Source organism: Lampetra fluviatilis, chromosome 4 (genome assembly GCF_964198595.1).
Source record: "Lampetra fluviatilis chromosome 4, kcLamFluv1.1, whole genome shotgun sequence".
In the NCBI taxonomy this organism is placed as follows: Eukaryota; Metazoa; Chordata; class Hyperoartia; order Petromyzontiformes; family Petromyzontidae; genus Lampetra; species Lampetra fluviatilis.
Window position 1 is genome coordinate 27,718,652 of NC_136278.1, and position 22,039 is coordinate 27,740,690.

Below are 22,039 nucleotides of genomic sequence, written 5' to 3' on the forward strand. Positions count from 1 at the left end.
GAAGTTTCACCGCCGCCCGCCCGCCCCGCCCCCACCACCACCACCACATATCTTCATTCTCGAAACGCGCGTTATTCACACATGATGGTGGTGATTTCTGGAATGTAATTACGTAATGTCATAACATATATTGGCCATGTCGCGACCAAGCGAAGCGAGAGAGTGGGGAGCGTGAGAGTGAGTGTGTGTGTGTGCGTCTATATAAATATATAAGCGCGTGCAAAACACCCTTTCAGTCGCAAGAACTGTTGTTGTGTTGAAGAGGCTTTACTTGCCTTGCTGAAAATCTGAAAGAAGTGGGTGGGGGGTTTCGGATAACTTTAAACCCCCGTGCTACCAAAGTCCCTCCTCTCCTCTGGCTGCTGCATTAAACACACGCACACACACACAAAACGGAGAGAGGGGGGTGGGTGAAACTCGGAAAAATAAAACAACAGTCGGCTTCTTGTGAGCTGTGTGTGGGGAAAGCGGGACACATCACACACACGCACGCACGCGCGCGCACGAGAGAGAAGCTTGATTTGATAGCTGCGATTGTTTTTTTTAGCGAGGAGGGTCTCTGTGTGTGTGTAGGGGGGGGTGTGTACGACTGACCAGCTCCCGTCTCCTCCTCCTGCCTGAGCGCTGCGCTTAAGGCACCGCTGGCAGGGTGAGAGGCGATCGGACGCGACCCACAAAAACCAAATCCAAGAGCGACATCGTCATCCATCTCTCTCTCTCTGCCTCTGCTCTGCTCTACACCCGAGAGACGCGGCTGCCAGATTCATCTCTGCGTAGCCGTCCGTGCAGGGTGGTTGAGCACGCCGATCAAGTCGAGGCGCTTTACTGCGAGGGATCGATCTAGTCGGCGATCATGGAGAAGAAGAAGATGATTCTTCTTCTGTTCCTGTCATTTGTGGCGCTCGCCAAAAGTGAAATGGTAAGTTGCGGGCACAAGCACTTCGATGTTGGACGTGTTGGGTCTGTGTGTCTGTGTGTGTGTACTTGCGCGTATTTGCGTTGTTTAATTTTTGATTCTCCACGGCGGTCAAAAACAAGGGTCGACCAAGCCCGCGTTTTAATGTCAACGAAACTCACGTGGCTGCTCTATCACCTGATTTACCTGCGCTAGCGATGTATTTAATGTGGTCAGATTGGAGCGGGTATCGTAACTGGGCGCGTTAACGCTGTTTCTTTTGCCTCGATTAAGAAGGGACTTGTTGATGGGAGAGTTCCTGCAAATACCGTGCTGGCAATCCAATCAGAAACCCTACGTGTTCAGTCGACCAGTATTTGTTTTAACAAGTCGAACTCCGCTGATGAGATGCAGAAAGCGGAAAATGACCCAGAGGTTTTCCCTTCTTAAACATTCGCTGCTGGATAATAATAATCGGTGGACTGCATAGCCGATGGGCTTATGGAATGAAGCTGTTTCGTTTTGATGTGGAGTGACGATAGGAAGCCTATCAGATGTCATGCTGGAGTGTATTCTCACTGTAAAACTCTTTGAATTCTACTCTACAAAATTCTTGGCCTCGGAATTAATCAATGAATTAGTGGCCACACGCGGTGTGCTTGGGAAGCCTTTACAATCTTATCCAATGTTATTATATTGGACTATAATACATGTCCTGTATATGAATGTATAAAGTTACGTTAAAACAATAACTGGAAACCCAAGTACTGCGCTTTAAGATAATGCAAAATAATGCGCACTGCATATCCACCGTGCCTGTGGAGTTAGAGCGGTGGTGCAGTGGTTAGCGCACCGTGCTCGGAGCCGGGCTACCTGAGTTCGATTCAGGACCACAGCTAGCGACCCTGCCATAATTCCATCCCTTACCACCATCTCCTTCACTAACCCCCACTGACCAGTATGGTTAAGTATGGTCAAACACTCTTCATGGCCAACATGGCTTGGGTCTGGCTTTCATCCAGCAAAGGATTGATTGACATAAGCTGTGAATCATTTCTGTAACGTATTTATGTATATACTGTATTATCCTCACTGTCGTTTTGATGTGCACTATACTCGTGTTTGCCCTTGATTGCATATATTATATAGCAGAGGTAAGAACGTGTTGTCGCATTGTCTTATTATCATGTTATTTTAACAAATCACATGGGGTTATTAAATTTATTTTTACATTTGTTCAAACGACTGCCATTAACTAATTCATGACTGAATTATTTTTTGATATTTATGTAGGACTTTTAAAAAAGTACATTTGCCTTTTTTTTAGCATTCATATAAAAATCTAATTGAACTGGTCTTTAGTCAATGTTTCTAAATTTCTAAATGCTATCTGAAAGGCAAGAAAAGAAGTCGATGTGAATAATGGTAATAGAACCATTGTATGCATAAAGCACAAACAATTAAAATATTTTAATGCCAGTATTAAAATAATTTAAATAGCCCTATGTGTCCTGACTTTTGGGCCACCCTGTATTATACCCGCACCACTCGAAACAACACCGCGCTCTGGATTAAGAGCACCCGTGGGAATCGTCACTGGATGCCCAGTATTGATGGCATCAACAGCTCTTATTTTCTCTAATGAGATCCTACAACAGCGCGGGTCCTGAACTGGCTCAGGAGGACATTTAAAATGCCATTCTATGTGCTGTGCAGACAGAACATGGCAGGTTATCGATTTCTCGATACAACTTCAAGCTCAAAGATTTTTTGTATTCTACAGTAGCGCCTCACTTTGACTCCGGGGTGTTTCTGCTTAAAGGGGTAGGGGGCACATAACGAGGAGATGATATAGAGAGGTTGACCTATCCGATTGCCGAGCTTGTTAAATGCTCCGAGAGGCCTGGCTGTGTTTTCAAAAAAAATGGAATTGGTGTGCGGGCACGCATGGACACTAATACATCACCTTGTTTCTTAATCATAAAAATAAAGATATGTATTTATTATCAACCAGCTGCTGGATGAAGCCCCCCATTGCACACAACATATCAAACATGAGAGTTGTTTGACCATACTTCACCATCTTGGTCAATGTGTGTTGGGTGAAGCGATGTGCACAGGGCCAGTTCCGATGTCATTCGTCGTTGGCGTGAGTTACTGGTTGGAATTGAACTCAGATTATGAGGTTCATAGTGTAGAGCACAAACCACCACGCCACTGTTCCATCCCTTGTGTCTTGTGCATTTGCAAAGATTGTGCAGAAATATGGTCAGGGATTGCATCTAGTGTTGCATGCTTGAGGAACTAATAGTTCAACATAAATAATTAACTGCTGCTCAAATGGAAAGATAATCGATGCTCTTCAGGAAAACACATTTAATTTGAAAAGTAATCGCCTGATAACATTCCTTTGCAAATTCCGAGCGGCGCAGGATAGCGTTCCATACTTAAGGCGTGCAATTTAAAATAATGAATCGGATAAAAAAAACACCCTTTAGACGACTGTGCTGGGGTGTGGGGAGGCGGGAGCTTGACGAGTGAGTACAGGATGAGAAACGCGACTCGTGCACGTGGCGACTTTAACAGCACCCAGAAGGCACCTCGACACGTGGCCCGTAGTTTGGCTGACTCCAATTACAAAAGCAGTCATTAATCCTAGACCGTAGGAATGTCTATTGCTTACATTCATGCATGCGCGATGAGCTCCAAAAGCTGCCCTTTTGGGAACGCGGGCGCTAGTTAACCAACTTGCCGTGAAACAAACGTGCAGCCCAACAGAACTAATGGCGTCACCTCAGCCATGACCCCAGGAGCTATAAGCGAGAACACTTGCAACAAAGCCACCGGTATCATTTTACTGGTGAGTTGCATTTGATTGTAATGCCACATGAAGACCGGCTGTGTGTTCTGACTCTGGTGCTAGCCACAGGCTATCCGTGTACACATTCCAGGAATTGGATTTTTTTTTTCTAAAAGATCCTTGGTACAGAAAAAAAAAATAGTGAGACATTGGGTTACAAGTAGGGCATATTTTTGGTCACACCGTGAGCACAAAGGGCATGAATTGCAGAATGGATTGAAGGTCGCGGTTTGGAGGAGGTTCTATTTGCAGTGGATTTGTGATTTGACATTTTACAGCAGATCGGGCATTGAAAGCAGATGTTCTAACTGCTGTCCACTGGGTTATACTAAGGGGTCGGTGTAATATTTCATGGGTTGTGGTGCCTTTGCACACCCCACCTCCTCTGACTTTAACTCTTGCTTTTGAGATTGCAGCCGTTGTGGAGGGCTGGAAAGTGGCTGTGGGGAGGTGTCTCCCTGACGTTGCACAAGTCGAATGGGATTGGATGGTTTTCTTACTTGGGGCAATCAGGTGTTTTGGTGCCAACCAATCCGGTGGCACTTGAATTTTCCTCGTAAACATCTTTGATGCAGTCTACTAGCTATTTCACGTCACGATGCATTTATTTAGAAAACGTTGTTTTCAAGCCCGCAGTACCAGGTCATTGCAAATGTAACAAGAGCTATAATACGTGGCTCTATTTTCTCTAAAGGGTTATTTTTGTGGGGTTGACGGATGTACATTAATAAGGCAGTCCCTGTTTTTTTTATATATAAAAATGCGTTACACATTAAGACGAATTCTCAAGTTGGGCAATCGATTCAAAATGAAATCCACGTGACTAGCACAGGATACACGTTTGGCATTAACCCTGAGGCAATATCTGACATTCCACTAGCTAGAATTTGAAGAAAGTGCCAAGGAAAAAAAAACCCAAGTTATTCTACCAAGGTAACTGAGAGAGCCAAGAGGCAGTGGTTTTTGGATAGCATGGGATTTGCAGTACACAGTTGCCAACTGACCGTTCCAGGAGTGAATTTGTTTGAATACATGTTTTTTTTTGTATCACACGAATGCTTTCTTCCTCAGTTGGCTGTAATATAGACGCATTAATTAATCGTGATATTTCGCCATTCGCGAATCCACTACTGGATGAAGTCCTCTCATTGCTGTGCTATTGGCCATGGGGGTTGGAGGCGGTTTGTTTGACCATAGAGTACTTCAAAATTGTGGTCAGTGTGGGTTCGTGAAAGGGGTGGGGGGGGGTGCCTGGACTAGTTATCATCCATGGCAAGGCATCAAACTTCGATTTGCCTGGTTCATGCCACAGTGTGTCAAACACTGGCGCCACCACTCTCTTAACCATAGTTAATGCAATGCATTTCTGCCAACGGAGTACCCTAATTTTGTTAAATAACTGTACTATAAAAGGGTTAACTGTTATTTCCCAACAGATCTAAATTGATTTCTTTCCCATGCCATTAGTGCGGCATGAAAGGTAGTTTGAACTCTGGCTTGAAGGATCGGGCTATGATGCCCACTGGAGGAGATTAAAGTGTCTCGCACATTTGGGGTGCACTTCATTGAAAACCGAAGAGCACATATATCATTCGGACACCACTTTCAATGCGTTATACACGGGAGCCTTCTTGTCTTGCAAGCTATTATTGTTGCAGCTTGCAACAAAAGAACAAAATGGAATGAAAGTCTGGGCGTGTTCTTTTGTGTTATAGAACTGAAACTCCGTGTCATACAAATGCATTAAAGCTGAAACACATGCATGCAACATAATTTATCCAGTTACCTGTTTTTTATGTACGTAATTAAATATAAGATGTTTTTTTTAATATGTGAAATTTATAATGCTATCGTGGCGTAAGAGTTTAATGACATTGGGATTTGTAATCCAGAGGTCCGGAGGTTACCATTCGACCTCCAAGCATAGCAGTTGAAACAATGGGCACATTTCTTAAATCCCCCCCCCACCTCTGTTCACCCAATCGGATACATTGGTTCATCACAGTTACTTGATTGGCAGGTCACGTGTGGTGGGGTAAAGTGTTGGTATTCCCATCTCTTCCAAGACGTATGGCCAGCGTGTATATATGTATGCACGGATGTCGGAGCTTATTTCGCACCGTACGTAGCCATCCGTGTGGGGGGGGGTGACCAAGAAATTCCAGGGCTACACTTTCACCATTAATATGTCATTTAACGGATGGAAGGGCATCTTGTACATAATATTGAGTAGGTAGAGTAGATTTTTACCAAGCCACAACCGCTTATTTTCTTGCTCTTGCAAACAGAGAGTGCCAGGGGACGCCTCCTGTCACAAGTTTACCGATGAGCCTGTGAGCTTAGCGCACACTCTGTGAAGGGGTTCGTTCGGTTGTGCAATGCTTCGCTTGCCACACGCTACCGTGCCACGATAGATGTGCAAACCAATGAACCTTGAGCTCAGAGGCAGACATGGCACTGAAGCGGCCATACCTCACAATCCTACTCCGTCTCGGTGTATATGCTATAAGCAGAGGTGTGGACTCGAGTCATGTGACTTGGACTCGAGTCAGACTCGAGTCATGAATTTGATGACTTGCGACTCGACTTGGACTTGCATAACAATGACTTTGTCCCACCTATGAGATGTGGACTCGAGTCATGTGACTTGGACTCGAGTCAGACTCGAGTCATGAATTTGATGACTTGCGACTCGACTTGGACTTGCATAACAATGACTTTGTCCCACCTCTGGCTATAAGTACAGTGCAGCCATTTAAATATGTTTTTGTTTGAGATATGAGAACACAGAGTGTGTGTTTTAGTAGGATCTTTGTGTCATTCCGAGTTCCTGTGTGCAAAGGTGCTTCTTAATTGCGTGGCATTCTGGGACATGTTTAATTATTGAGGTACAATATCCAGCAACAAATTATGATCATGATATTTGCATGTTGATTCATACAAACACTTATGATCACTAGTAATACATCAGCAATTCACTCAATTTTTTATACAATTCACATTTTTAGCAGTTATTTTTTTACCTACCAGAAATAAACAAAGAACATTCTTTCACGCCACACATATATAAAAGGATGACTTATACTCCAATTCGCACCTTCCATTAGCACGGTTGATTACGTATGGTACAAAAGAAGTTCAAAATACATAAATACTGTACGTGTATATCTAAGGGGGTGGTGACATGGCTGAGCAAGTTGCAGCATTGGTTGCGGAGGTGTGTGGTTCAAGACCCACGGCCACCCTGGTTAATACTGTGGGGTTCTATTTCCCGTTAAAATGTGCCATCTGATTTGCGGTAGACATTAAATATCCCACAAAATTATTTGGAAAAAAAAGTAGAACACCATTGCACTGGCGTCATGGTCCAAATTCGCCAACGTTTTGAAAATGACCCACAATTTACTTAATTGGAAGAATACATAGCAATTATCCCCCCCCCCCAATACTGCAAAACGACTGCAGAATACATCTGCAAACACTCGTAGCGGCTTGGTGATAATCTTGCACACCTTTAAAAAGATTAACCCGTAAAAACAAAGTTTTTCACTATAAATCCTTTATATGCGTGGCGGCTAGAGTCCTCTCGTCCTCTGGCTTGAGATGGCTGCCACCTATGGGTCAGATGATTGCCTGCCACCATTAAGCAATTGGTAATTAAATATTTAAAAAAAAATCCTAAAAAGTGTAAAATTTTGGAAAAAACATTTCACGAAAATTAATTGTCACGCACAACGAGTCTGTGTGGAAAATGTCAGCTCGATTGGATCACGGGAAGTGGGTTAAAAAACGACCGAAAGATTTGCACGGTCGTAAGCGCGCAAGCAAGCAAGCAAGTGAACTTAATATAAAGGATTTAAAAAAAAAATGGTGCGCAATACCGAATGCGCGAATGAATTAATAGCTTTTATTTTTGTTAGGTGCGGTACACCAATTTGACCCCGATCATTGTGAAGGGAATTTGCCAATGAACTGCGTGACGCGGTGGTGCACAGGACGGGGATGAAATCTGCCACGGCGGCGGCAGGGAGCGTTCCAAAATCGGAGACGTCGTCTCGGGAGGAATAGCCGGGGCGACACAATAACTCCGCTTCGTTGGGGAAAATGTGGCTCGGCACGCGCGCGCACGCAAGCTCGTGGCCGGGCAACATTGTGCGCCACCGAGTATGCTCCGGCACACATCAATATATACAGCGTTCTCTTGGACGTGTTTGTGTACGCGTGCATATTCTTTTTAACGAGATAGTCGTATTTGTGTTTACCTGCAGCACTCTACGTGTACAATGTCAGCATTGCACTGCCCCTTATTCAACCTCGCGTGATAATCGCCAATACCCCGAGCATACTGCCGTCAGTATTTTTTTAAAATCACATTACATGGTAATTGCTGCCTGTTAATTTCATTCGGTTGTGCACTGATGCAGCGTGATTGTGCTGCTGAGGAGTTGGCCATTGGATGCCTCGCAAAAAATGTGTGTTGTCACTTGCCCTCACAGGATAAATTATATATCGCACCTCTCTAACATTGGAGAAACAAATAATTATATTGTAGTGACAGATCCGAAAATGACTGGTCGCATTTAGGCACTCACACAGTCTGTTGTGTGTGTGTGCTGGGTTCAGTCCTTTTGTTTCTTAAACTTAAGATGAAAAGCATGAAAACAATTGTTCTTTGCATCCTCACTCTCTCTCTCTTTCTCTTTGTCTGCTCTGAGTATCCACAATGAAAAGAGGGAAGCAGGTGGGTCAGAGGTCAATGCACATGGTTTGTTTTTTTGTGGACCCAGATTCTTCAGTCCCATTTCACTTTCAAGAGTCACCCAGGAGATAATTTGACTGTCATTGTTCTGCCTTAAATTTAGCTTCCCCATCTCACCCAGTTACACAGGGCACTAAGGCCGATTCCTCTTGAAAATACAAATCTATATACAATATTCTAGGTATTCAATAATATCTCTCTTATTCACATTTGAAATCTCGCATGCAATTGTGCACATGCGACCTCGGCCTAGTGCAAGTACCGTAATGGATTTATTTGATAGACCCACATGTCAAGCCCACTTCATCGGCCCTCTGATGGTTTTCGCTTAAGTAGTCCACCAAATACAGATGTTTATCAAACATCTTCAGCATGATGCAATTGTATTTGTACAATTTTGCTTAAAATCGTGGCCACATCTAGAATTGCATCGTCATTCATTATCCATTATCTACGCCCTGTTGGATGAAGGCTTTCCCGGTTGACATCGCCATCCATCTTGAACCTCCCAATGCCATAATCCATCTCACTCGTGCACGTGAACTCAATTCAAATGTGGGGGGGTGACACTCCAAAGGACCACATAAATCCATTTGTTTAGCTGTCATCAGCCGTCGACCTATTCGTCGAGTGAGTTTGGGAGTTTGGCAAACGTCCACGAAGCGTTGACTTGTTTGGTAAAATGTGGAACGAGCATTCAATCCACTCCGTTAGTGTCTATCCGAATTGTGGACACCATTTGGATGAGCCACAATACCCGACCCAAGGGGGAATTATTGTTTTCACTTTTAAGAAGGAGTCCACCTTCTGCGCAATGGTTTGTCTTCGCTAATGGTAAAATCACAAGGTCTTTAACCCCACGGTAAGGCAGATGGCATGCTTTGGTATTTACCTGCAGACATGACCATGCAGCTCTCCTCCGTGTTTGCGGGTTGTGCCGTGTGTTGTTTGGCACGATGTCAACGTTGCGCTCCACGTGCTGGGAGCTTTAGCTCTTGCAAACGAGCTAGGAACACCCAGGTGGAATATTTAAAAGACGCTCGCAGAACGTGGAAACGAAACGTCGTGACATCGTGACGAACAAGTTCAAGTTCATTTATTAGGTATAGCCCTGTGAGCCATTCGGCTCTTGAATCGGGTGCACACCGCAACAAACCAAAAACTAAAACATGAACAAAAAACAGCTTAAAGTGAATATGTGACTGAATGCAAACAGAAAAACCAAGAAAAGACAGCAAAATATTGCAGAAAAAAACACCGTTACACCAACGCTGTGTGCAAAAATCCCAGTGGGATGCAAGTCAAACAACAACAAGAACAACAACCACAAGACAACTTAGATGAACAACACTCGGTGCAACCCCAAAAACACATCGGAGAGCTCCATACGGCGCAACTGCGAAAGCATACGCGGTAGCGCGATGCAGCTGTAAGAATAACATTTTCGATTGTGTACACATTTCTGCTGACAACTACGCTGGCTAGCCGCGTCCAATGCTACGACGCTCATGGCTCATTGTCATTGCAAGGACTGCAGTTTTTATGCACAATTCGGTATTCATGAGCCAAACTACCCCCACCCCCCTCTCACGTGAATGCATAGAACTGGCCCGTCTGCTATTTGAAGGGAAAACTGTTGTAGTGTATTTTTTTTTGTGTGTGTGCTGCGTGTGGGCTGTTTATTTACGGAAGAACATTCCATCCGCTGACGCGTGATGGAGCGAGAGGAGGGTTTGTGCGCGGCGCTGCAGGGGGGTGGTGGGGGGTGGGGCAGTGCGACAGGGGGTTACGCAAGCTGTCAGCCGCTCGTGCCATTAATTCAGCACCACCCCCATCGCTTCTCCTGCACACGACTAACCCACAGGGCCAACCTCACCGGGGGTGTGTGTGTGTGCCACACACAACCATCAACAGCAGCGGGAGGGCATGGGAGGAAATGAGTTCTGGGAGGTGACCGTCAAGTTCACAGAAGGGAATTAACCCAAACAGAAGCCCTTTTGTGTCGTCTACCCCCACCACGCAGACTTTGACTCGGGGTTCTTCTCGACAAAAACGCGTTCGTGTGCGGCAAGGGGGAGAAAAGAAGATGTGCTTATAGAAACGATATTAGTGTTTGTGTTACACCGTGAAAAACAGTTGATAGCTTATATATATACACACATACACACACACGGTATAATTGAATTCCCAGTGAACATTGCTTCTGTGTGTTTAGTTTGATGTGTTTCTGCACCTGGGGAATGCCTCTGTTTATTTGTACGCATGTTCGCCTGATTTGTGTGGAGCCCTATTCTCGAACATTCCAGTGAGGTGAGGAGCACAGTCAGATGGTTATTAAAATCGTGTCGTACAGATTCTGTGGACGCGTCTGTGACGGGGATTGTGTCGCGTAACTTTGAGTGGAGCTCTGATGTGTCTTTGCTCACCTGCACACAACAAACAACAAAGGTTCCCCGTCTAGCCTTGCCAGACTGTTGGGGCAAGTGCTGCTAGCGAGCACCTATGAGAGCAGGCACGGCACACGAGGGGGTGGGTGGCCAACACCACGCCCGACCGCCTTTGTCTCCCCAGTGGCGATGTTTACACACCACGCAAGGTACTCATTTGAGGCTGAGTCGACCTAGGAGAGGCCCACTATCGGTTTAGATAATCGTCAACGGTGTTGGCCGTGAGCGGGAATCGCACTCGGGTCGCCGGGTTCGTAGCGCAGCGCGCTAACCGCTACACCACCACTCCCCACATACATACATACACACACGCTGCCTTGAGCACATTTTCCCCCACAGACCTTAAAAGCTTGGTGCGATGTACTTGGGGATTTTTTTCTTTACATTCTCTAGTAGTCAATTGTAAATGTTGCATTTGTTGTAGAGAATTAACTAAAGCGGTGTTTGGGTATCCTTGCATAGACACTTTTGAGATATTTTTAGATTCGGAGAGTAGACATCATCGGTGTCCATTTAAACCGTGATGTGCCTCATGTGACGCGCCTTCATTTTCTGGGCACATCCCCGTTGCGCGTGGCATCAAGCGTGAGTGTAACGAGCAAACGCAAAGCATTTTACCCAAAATGCTTCGTGAAATGTATTCCATTTTGCATTGAACGGGGGGGGGGTCACATTTGAATGTACATTGATGAGGGCTTTTGCCACTAATAAAAATTTGGTAATCCCGTGGCAACTGCTGAACAATACTTGATGTTGCTGATGAGACCGAGGTCAAAGCAGATCCAGAGGTTGCTCTCTTCAATAAACCCTCCTGCTTACATTCGTCTAACAAGTCAACAGGTTGATGGACATATGTTTGTATGTGGAGATGCAGAATGGAATTTTGCTTATACAGTACAGTACTGAATTTCGTTTTCTGAAGTGCTTTGAAAGGCAATTCGTTGGTGGTTGTTAAATAATCGCTTGTTTATTATTCACTTGGAAAATGTTTACGCAAATTAAATTAATTGTCTACTACCTCAACAATCTGCTTTCCCAAAATGCACTTCAAAACCTGACTAGAAAGATCGCAGTGAAATTGACAAATAAACACATTGTTCTCATGTGACGTACAACATCTTGCAGCAGATTTTACTTTGCAACTTAATTTACTTAATATAATTAAGTAGAATATGCATTGTTTTGGTTTACATCTACTTGACTTTTAGTCGATGATTTTGAGTTGGTAGCTTATTTGCTGCCTGTGGCTGACTGCCGTATTTATATTCCAGGGATCGGCAACCAAACTAAACATTTTTGAATTCGGTAAAAATAAAATCAGTATTTCAAGAGCCGCAATGCATGCAAATACTTGAAGCCACCTCCTGCTAGTTAGCAGACCCCTATAGGCTCCCTCTAAGAATGCCAGTTGACCCCCCACTGACCCCCCCCCCCCAATTAACAGGCGTCTTGGTTGACCAATCCCCTGTTGTAAAGCCTTTTAATGTTTTTTTTTTAAGTTGGATGAATGAAATATTATGGAAGCGCGACTTCTACTGATGTGCAAGTTGGCAGTTGACACACATGGATATGCTGCAAAGTGCAATCAGCCCTTGGCTTAAAGCTTTCGTGACTGCAGGAATTCATTTTCTTTGGGTCTTTCGGTAAAGCCACGTAGATAGAAAAATCGTCATCACCTGATGACGATTGCTGGTGTTGCGATCGAAACGTCGTGATATTGTTGTTATTTTTATTATTTGTTCTATCTACGTGGCTTTACCGAAAGACCCAAACGAATATGCAACCAACCCATGAAGGCCAAAAGCATAGCCCTCCAATCGTTAAATAGTTGTCTCGCCAGAGACTATTTTATAGCCTACTCTTCCACGCTGGTCAGATTTATGTATGTTGAACTTCTTTCGCACCGTACGTAAAGTGTGAGTACGCCTACCACTTAGGAGTGGTAGGAGGACCCACACTTTACCCTAGCACACGCTACCTGCCGATTGACTAACTGTGGCGTGCTCGTTTATTCTGATAGCTGGACAGAGACGAGGAGAAGGGGATTTAAACACATTACTGCGGAGGGAGCTGCTAGGAACGTTGGGTTGCTCGGTCAATGGCCAGGGTCAACGGCGGCGTGGTGTATTCCGCAAATATGCCCGACTGTGAGGGCGGGCACAAGCCGGCGTGAGTAGCTTAAACGTTGAGTTTTATAAGGGCACCACGGGGTGACCAGCCCCTCCCCACCCAGCCCCTCCCCACCCTCTCCACCCAGCCCCACCCCTCCCATTGTTGTATACACGACGGACGGACGGACACAATAATCCCCTGTGGACTGGTGGAACCAGGTGGTTCCTATCAGTATAAAGGCACCCATTGTATCAGCTTCTGCTCCGAGAGGGAGACTGGATTTAATACGCAGCCTCTGTATTGCAAATCCTGTGTTGCGAACCTCACCGTCATTAACACCACGATAGCATCTAGTAACGGCAATTAATAAAGATAAATGTTTTAACGCGCTTCCTATCGCTACACAACTGCACGTGGGAGGCTTGTGGCTCGAAAAAACGTTGACTTAGTAGTCTTCCTTCGTGTACATGCACTCATGTTGACTGAGAAGTCGATGATTGATCACACTCCGCCCATTGTTGTGATGGGCCGTGCCTGTCTCTCACAATGGCACATTCACACAGTCTGATAAAATATATTTTTTCTAAAGCAGTGTGTGCACCTTTTGTACGCGCAAGTGAAGGGTGTTAAAAGTTCCCCAGATTCCCTCTGTATTAAACCGTGTCTTGGGATTAGCAGAATCGCTACGATTCTTCAAAGTTTGCAGCAATGCCCAAGGCTTAAAGAGCAAAGCAAAGACGTTCTGCTCAACGCTAACAGATAGGGAAAGTGGGTGGAAAGCAATTCATGTTTATGACCCATGGGACTGAAATATTATGATGTTTTAACTTTCACAAGCTTTGCTGATGAAAAAAAAGTTTCACATTTTCCTCGTCGCGAAAGCCTGATAAGCATTCGTGTTTTGCCCTCGTTTTTCCATTTTTTTTGTCAAGGGAGCCCTTTGTCTCTCCTCCTTTTTCGCCGTACACACACGCACATACTTTCCGACAACAAGATAAAGCCCCAAGCGGCATGGTGGTATAAGTGATACGCTATTTGCGTGGAGGTGCTACGGCAAAAAGCCAGCATGCGCTCGGAATTGTTGGTCATATCCTGTGTGGGTTTTTTTTTGCTTTCCAATTTATCAGACACGTGATCTCAGCTGCTGTTGTCGTACCAAGAAGACTCGGGCCCTACCATGGTGCTGCTAACTGGTAGTTTCATGGTGTTATTCTTTGGTTCTTTCGGTTAAGTCACGTCTAAAGATAAAATCATAAATTAAATAATAGCATATTACGACGTTTCGATTGCAACACAAGCAATCATCATCAGGCATAAAAGAAATAGTTAGATTTTTGTTGCTATTTCTTTTATGCCTGATGATGATTGCTTGTGTTGCAATCGAAACGTCGTAATATGCTATTATTTCATTTATTATTTTATCTTTAGACGTGACTTTACCGAAAGAATCAAAGAATAATTCCTGCAGTCACGAAAGCTCCAAAATTAAGAGTTTCATGGTGGTTGGGGGGAGGTGGGGGATGGTGGTTGAGGGGGTCAGGTGGGTGGGTCAGGTGGGTGGCTGGTTGAGGGGGGACAGTTTGTTCTGCTATGCTGATTGCGGCTCGAATGACCGCATTTTTACAGCGGCAGGTGCAAACTGGGGATGAGTGCACACGTGACCCTGCTGGTATGACGACACCTGTGTTTGTTTTAAGCCAAACGGCCGCTCTCCTGCGCACCTGCACGCACTAAGATGCACAAAGATAAAGATCCCCCGTATAGCCTTAACAGACTGTAGGGGCAAGTGCTGTTAGCGAGCACCTATGAAGGCCGGAACGGTACACGAGGGGGTGGGTGGCCAGCACCACGCCCGACCGCCTTTGTCTCCCCAGTGGCGATGTTTACACACCGCACCAGGTACTCATTTAAGGCTGAGTCGACCTAGGGGAGGCCCAGGACCGGTTCAGATAATCGTCACTGGTGTTAGCCGTGAGCGGGAATCGAACCCGGGTCGCCAGGTTCATAGCGCAGCGCGCTAACCGCTACACTACCGCTCCCCACTAAGATGCACACACACACACACTCACACACACACTCACTCACACACAAACACACACTCACTCTCACACACACACACTTGTCTAAACTTCCCAGGTTTATTTGCCCACCAGTGTTTCCGACTTCCCTACTATGTCTCTCCCACCCCCCCACCCCCACCCCCCCCCCTTCTTTTTTTGTTGTTTTTTCTGAAGCGCCCCCTTCAAATCGAATGTTTTAAAAAGAAAAAAACATAGTCAGTACGTACGATTACAAGGGGCTCTCCCTACACGTGGTGGTTTTTTTGTGTCCGTGTTGTTGCCAAAGCGTTGTTTGGCACATTGTGTGGTGAGAGAAATTGTCGAAACAGCACGTGGTGAAACACATCGCGGGAATATTGCAGCAGCACCACCGCAAAATGCTACGCTCGTGGTATTACAATGAGCTTTTTGTTCCATAACTTTATTGCACGCTAAGTAGTATACCATTGATGTTTAAAGTATACAACGCAATACGTTGGGACCATTTTCTCTTCAAATTATGCCTCGGCAGGATATGTTTCCACAGGCACGCTGCTGTTCTGGGAACGAGTTGAACAAAGAAAAAGTAACAAAACTGACACCTTTTTACAAGGAGTCATGTTTGCATAGACCACAATACCTGCAGTCATAATGCAAACAAAAGACATAACTCTGAAAATGTGCACTGTCCTTGAAGTTGATTGGTCCACACCCGAGACAGCTTTCCTTAGAGCCTAGTCTCACATGGGTTGGACCAGATGACGCCAAAAGGCGCACAACTCAAAGATAGAAGGGTAAAAAACCAATTATCATATTTTTACTGGCAAATGAGGTTCCCATAGTGTAGATGCTTGCCCCGAGCTCTCATACTCTGATGGTGCATTGTCTTTGAGTTGTGCGCCTTTTGGCGTCATCTGGTCCAACCCATGTGAGACTAGGCTCTACGGAAAGCTGTCTCGGGTGTGGACCAATCAACTTCAAGGACAGTGCACATTATCAGAGTTATGTTCTTTTGTTTGTATTATGACTGCAGGTATTGCGGTCTATGCAAACATGACTCCTTGTAAAAAGGTGTCAGTTTTGTTGCCAGATAGAAGGGTAAAAAAACAATTATCATATTTTTACTGGCAAATGAGGTTCCCATAGTGAAATAAAAAGTAGTTTTTATTTTTAAAAGCTTTTTTTTATTTGGCACATTGCTAAAAACAGCTTAATCTCTTGTTGCTTTGAATCATAACGTTTACTGGAACGTTGCATGCTGGGATGCTATAAACAGCTCGAAGATAGCTTATCCTACATCAGGACTCTTTCTCGCCTCATCGACAGTGTGTGTGGTTCCTGTATTTAAGTTACACCAATTGTATTTGACAGTTAGGGTTGTCATCAGTTTGGGCCCGTTTATCTCTCGTCATGTTTTACCGTATAAAAATGACATTTGAAAATGTACAAAATAAAACGTCAATTCAAACTTAGCATTCAAGAGCATGTACATAGTTAACACTCGCTATAATATTTTTTTATTATCAAATCAGAACCCTAATGGTTTTGTCGCAAAAATGTTCTATCACGTAACTTACATTTGATTTAATTATGGTGAACATGTACAACTATTTGTCAATCTACCGATGGAGAAAGGCCTCGGCATGCCATGTCAGTCACGGGTGTTGTTTGACCGTACATTCACCACGCCGGTTCGTGCCAGTTAGTGGAAAGGCATGCCCGGGATATCTTTCAGATATCACCCGCCGCCGATTTTAGCCCTGGCCCGAGCAACAAACTCAATTCGGCGAGTTCAAAGCGGGATCCTCATCACTGCAACTCCACACCTTAATTATGTTTTACGGCGATACCTTTATTCTTCTAGCAAAGGCAATCGCCAGCACCACGTGGCTTTCAATTTTAGCGCTGAAAAAAAGAGAGAAAAATCCTCGTTGTAATGTCGTCCATCTAGGGACTAATTTTTTTTTATAGATTTGAAGCTTTCGTGACTGCATAGATTCATATTCTTAGGTTTTTTTCGGTAAAGTCACGTAGGTAAAAAAATAAAATTAAAATTAATAAAAGTAAAATAAAATAAAAATCACGACGTTTTGGAGGCAACACCTGAAGATGGAAGCTTGTGTTGCCTCCGAAACGTCGTGATTTTTATTTTATTTTTTATTTTATTTTACCTTTATTAATTTAAATTTTTTACCTACGGACTAATTTTTGTTATCTGCCAACCGGTGACGCAAACGCTGCCCTCCTACTTCATCCACCACAGCGTGTTTCTAGTCTGCGCAGGTACCTGGCCACGCGTAGAATAAGTTTTGATCTCGTCACTCATGTAATTACTGATAATAAATGGGCTTTCTTTTGTTTTGCTCTCACACACGGCTGCTATATTTATCGTGTAGCTAACTGGTGCGTGAGTGTATTCATAACGTTTAAATTTGAGTGAAACAAGAAGCCAAGTCATTACGAACGTTACCATCTGCCCGATTGGCTTTCAGGGAAATGCAGTTTTGCTGATACAGGGCCACTTATAGAATGATAAGTTGAAGAATCGGGATGTGACAGTGGCGAGAAAAAGGCAAACGAATGAACACATTAGAAAACGATTAGAAGTAGAAGCTGTTTTAGATAAGGCAGCATAGGCTAGATTAACAATACCGTGGAGCTCATATGTAGAATAACTAAACTTCACATGGGATGCTTCATGGATCAAAAGTAACAGCACATCCGATTTAGCACGGCTGGCTACTGTGAAAGACGTTGAACATACATACGTACGGGGGTTGGGGGATTAAATACGATGTGCAAGCTAAATAAAGTCTTCTTGGTTCTTTCGGTAAAGTCACGTAGAAGGAAAATAATACAATAATAAAATTAAAACATCATAAAATAATTCTCACGATGTTTTATTTTTCTTATTTTATTATTTCCCTTCTACGTGACTTTACTGAAAGAACCAAGAAGATGAATCCCTGCAGTCACGAAAGCTTTAAATCGAAATATAAATAAAGTCGTATATGAGCCTACTAACCATGTCATTTGTTTCATCCAGGAAAGCCTCACTGAGTTACATGACCGTCTCAAGGGAATCTTTCATCGGGATGTTTTGGTCAATCCCATTCATTTGTTTTGCAAGTGGGATGGAACTCAAGTACCCGGCGATGCCATTCAAACGTCCACACAGAGGGGTCTAACTACCCCCGCACCTCCGATGTTGAGCACGGTTTGGCTACGTACGGCACGAAAGAAGTTCAATTTATATACACCCATCCTATTTGCTGTACTGCCGTCTCCTGGCTACCCCGCAATCCAGCTGGTTTTGGAGTTTCACGAATCTGTATCATCCACCAGCACCGAGTCCTTGCTAAACTGTAGGGGAGTGCCACTTGCACCGGGCACAATGTAAACTTGAATCCATCATTGGTCAAATCCCAGCGAGCTACTACGTTAAAACAAGCATCATCCTCGCATTAATTTGCTTTCATTTCACACCTTTAACATGTGTCTCCATTGTTTGAAATAAAACAACAACTCGTACTTAACATGTTGGCACGGCAACTCGTCACATTATGAAGGTAAAAAAGGTAAAATCGTGCAATCACTGGAATTATTTGCTGACGCCAATGCTGGCAGAGAGGCCAGCATTGGCCCATCTGCCCATCTGATCCCATTCACCAAAGCTGTGGAGATACTGTACCTATTTATAAACCAATACCTTGCAATCAAGGTTGCAACCAGGCGATGATGAAGCATGCCTGTCATATACGGCACCTCCGATTTTAGCACGGTTGGCTACATATGGTGCGAAAGAAGTTCAAAATACATACGCGCATATCAGCACTGTGGAGGGGAGGGCCGACGGATCACAAAAATGTGGTGAAATCTCCCTTCTTACGGGCATCAAGACGCCATGCCCTGGACTCCACCTGTTCCCTCGTACATGTGAGAGTCTTCACCGGGTGTTTCAGTTTTTCTCCCGTATTAATGGAAATGGCCAAACATCCCAACTTAGGGCCTTGGAGCTCAGGAAATATACGGTTGCCGGATCTGTCTGTGGTCCCGCTCCGTCCGTGGTTTTCCAGTGCCTCTGAATCTACGGAAACCGTGCGCGTTGAGAATTTGTATCTGGAGGGCATTTAGCCGACTCTTTCATTCTGGTCAAGATGGATCGGAAGAGCTGGCAGTATCCCACACACTTCACCCACCGCATCGACACACTGTAGCGTGCCCATTTAAACCGCTGGGCGGAAAGAGGTGTTGTGGGGGGGGGGTGATGGTTTAAGAAACTTACATCGTTGTTTGAACTCCCGAGCCAGCAGATCGAATCCAGTCGAATCGGCGACCTCTGGATTAGCAAATCAACAGCACGGCAGCATCCCTAATTGCAATGCAGTGCGTTATAAACGGGTACTTGTACAGCTTTGGTGCTTTGAAAGAAGAGTGTCGCTGGTAATTTTGACCTTGCACACAACCTACACGCCTGGTTTATAGTATTCCTCTGACAAACAGCGCCGAATGCTCGGGGCAGGATAGGGGTGGGGGAGACACGGCAGTCATCAACAGTTTCAACACTCGTGCCTGAGCCCCGAGTGTGGCTTTTAACTGCACGGCTTGAATTGCATTCAGACTCTGTCTCCTTGACATACCTGTTCTTCACCTGAAGACGGCTGCTTGTGTTGTGGCCGAAACGTCGTGAGAATGATTTTATTATGTTATATTTTTCTTATTTTATTATTTTCCTTCTACGTGACTTTACCGAAAGAACCAAGCAGATGAATCCCTGCAGTCACGAAAGCTTTAAATCGAAAAATTGAATTGCAAAGTTATAAATAATATTCTGCGCAATATACATTTTTGGCCGTTGCTGTTTGGTAATGTCACCATGGTCAGGATCAATCAACTGTTGGACGAAAGCCTCCCCCAGGTGGTGACTATCTCACACAGTCCTGCAATGCAACAGATCTATCGTGCTTCCGCGCGCGAGCTGACGTGATCGCTCCATCTCCGTGGTGGTCGAAATTCTCAGTGATATTGGCCAAACATCCCAATGCTCAAAAAATGGCCCACAAATTATTCGGTTTGGATTACGTTCAGCAACATCGCCGCCCCCACCCCCTCTCCCACTGCCAAAAAGCCCAGCAGGACCCTCCAGAAAAAGTATTCTTTGAGACTCTGGTGAAGCTTTCCTGGGTAAACGAGTGGAATAATAACAGTAACAACAACAACAACATTCTTTCACCAATCCCATTTCTCACCATGATGTCTCTTGCCCAAGCTCACCTACTTTTTATATCAAACAAATTATTTTGTGGCAGTGGGGCACAATCACAAATAACAATAAACTCCACGCGTTCATCAGCAACACTAAACACTTACTGGACATCTGTGAAAAATAGTTCCACAGCTCCGTAGGACTCCTGCAGTATAAATACATATTCTGATTGCGAACACTATCTTCAAATTAAAATACATAATAGGCCACATTTATAGCAAATGGCCCTTCTTGATATTACTTTTCAGAGTCAATATGATGACTCCTAATTTGCGTTTGATCCCGGATGGATGAGTTCATGTATAATTTCCCCCCAAGTGTAATGCCAAGCTGCGGTTCTCCAAGCATGCTTTCTTTGCATACTTTTCAGCTCTTGTTCCATCTCGTTCGTCAATTGTCCATGCTTCTGATCCGTATGTCATCGTGGGTATTAAGGAATTGTTTTAAAGCTTCCTCTTTGGGCAAATTGGCATGTTGAATTTCGTTTATCAAACTACTTTTGTACAAAATCACTCCGTCCTCCTCTCGTACTGTATGTCCTGTTCATAGAGAGAGGCCAGAGGCATGTGCAAACAGGATTTTTTTTCCTTGGCATAGAGCACTCGAAATATGAGAGTGATATGAATATAGATTCACATTACCCTTCACGGTAATGCCAAGTGTTAACCGCCATAAGGCTCGTGGTATGTTCATGAACACGAGATAATATTGACCAAATATCAGAAACACGCGTTTATTTGGAATAAATTTCCACGAGGTGATACTACACTTCGTTGAACTATCATTTGTGGCCAGGTCGCTTCTGAAAAAGAGCTACACATTTCAGTGGGACTTGGCAGATTGAATAAAAAAAATAGTTCAGTTGTAGCTTAGTTTTAAATGAGTAAAACGTCTCTGTATATGTGCGTGTATGTGTCTGTGATGAATCCTAAAAGTGGGTTGAATGCATACGTGATTTGGAAATGTAGCCATGTCAATATAATTAGACAGGGCATTCTGGTTCCATTAGTCTGGCTATTAGGCTTCAATGTGAGCACTGTCGTTAATTTAATCTTGCAATTAACACAAGTCTTCAAACAGAAACCTTCTTTGAGGTGACGTTTGATATTAACTTCCGTGACCATAACGCAGGGTTTTAAATGGGCACGTACTTTTTTGTATGGGTCAATCATAGTAATATGGTGAGGAGTGGTGGCACAATGATTAGCACACTGGCCACGGCTTACAGCAGTATTGAATCATATCTGAACTGGTCCTGGCTTCTGCCTTCTTCAAATTGCACTGATCGGAATGATAAAGTACGATCAATTAATCTTCATGATCGATGCGATATGGGAAGCAATCATCCAGCAGTGAATTAACAAATGCCTGTTGAATATTAAACATATTAACTCCGATTGTATTGCAATATAGAAAGTGCATTGGTATTTTGTATATTTATTTCGTGTTGAAGATGGTGGGTTTAATTCATATAATTGGGGTTAAAATTATTTCACCTGATTTTTGAACAAAAAATTACAGCTTGCTCTGAATGCTCGGGATTTTCATTCATTAGGTGTTTAAAAGTGATGGCATATCAATTCGCTTCACAAAACCATGAAAATACAAACGCAAGGTAAAGATACGGGGGAAAGAATTTCGCATCAAAGTACAAAGAATGA

At 44.1% G+C, this 22,039-nt stretch overlaps 1 protein-coding gene across 1 annotated transcript in view; it reads left to right on the forward strand.

The window, feature by feature from the left end:
* Positions 1–240: 240 nt before the first annotated feature.
* LOC144931716 (uncharacterized) overlaps positions 241–22,039 on the forward strand; it is a 117,737-nt gene continuing 95,938 nt past the window's right edge. Inside the window, exon 1 of the mRNA XM_078855930.1 lies at positions 241–919. Coding sequence (XP_078712056.1) covers positions 854–919 — 66 coding nt within the window. The 5' untranslated portion in view covers positions 241–853. The remainder of the gene's footprint in view (positions 920–22,039) is intronic.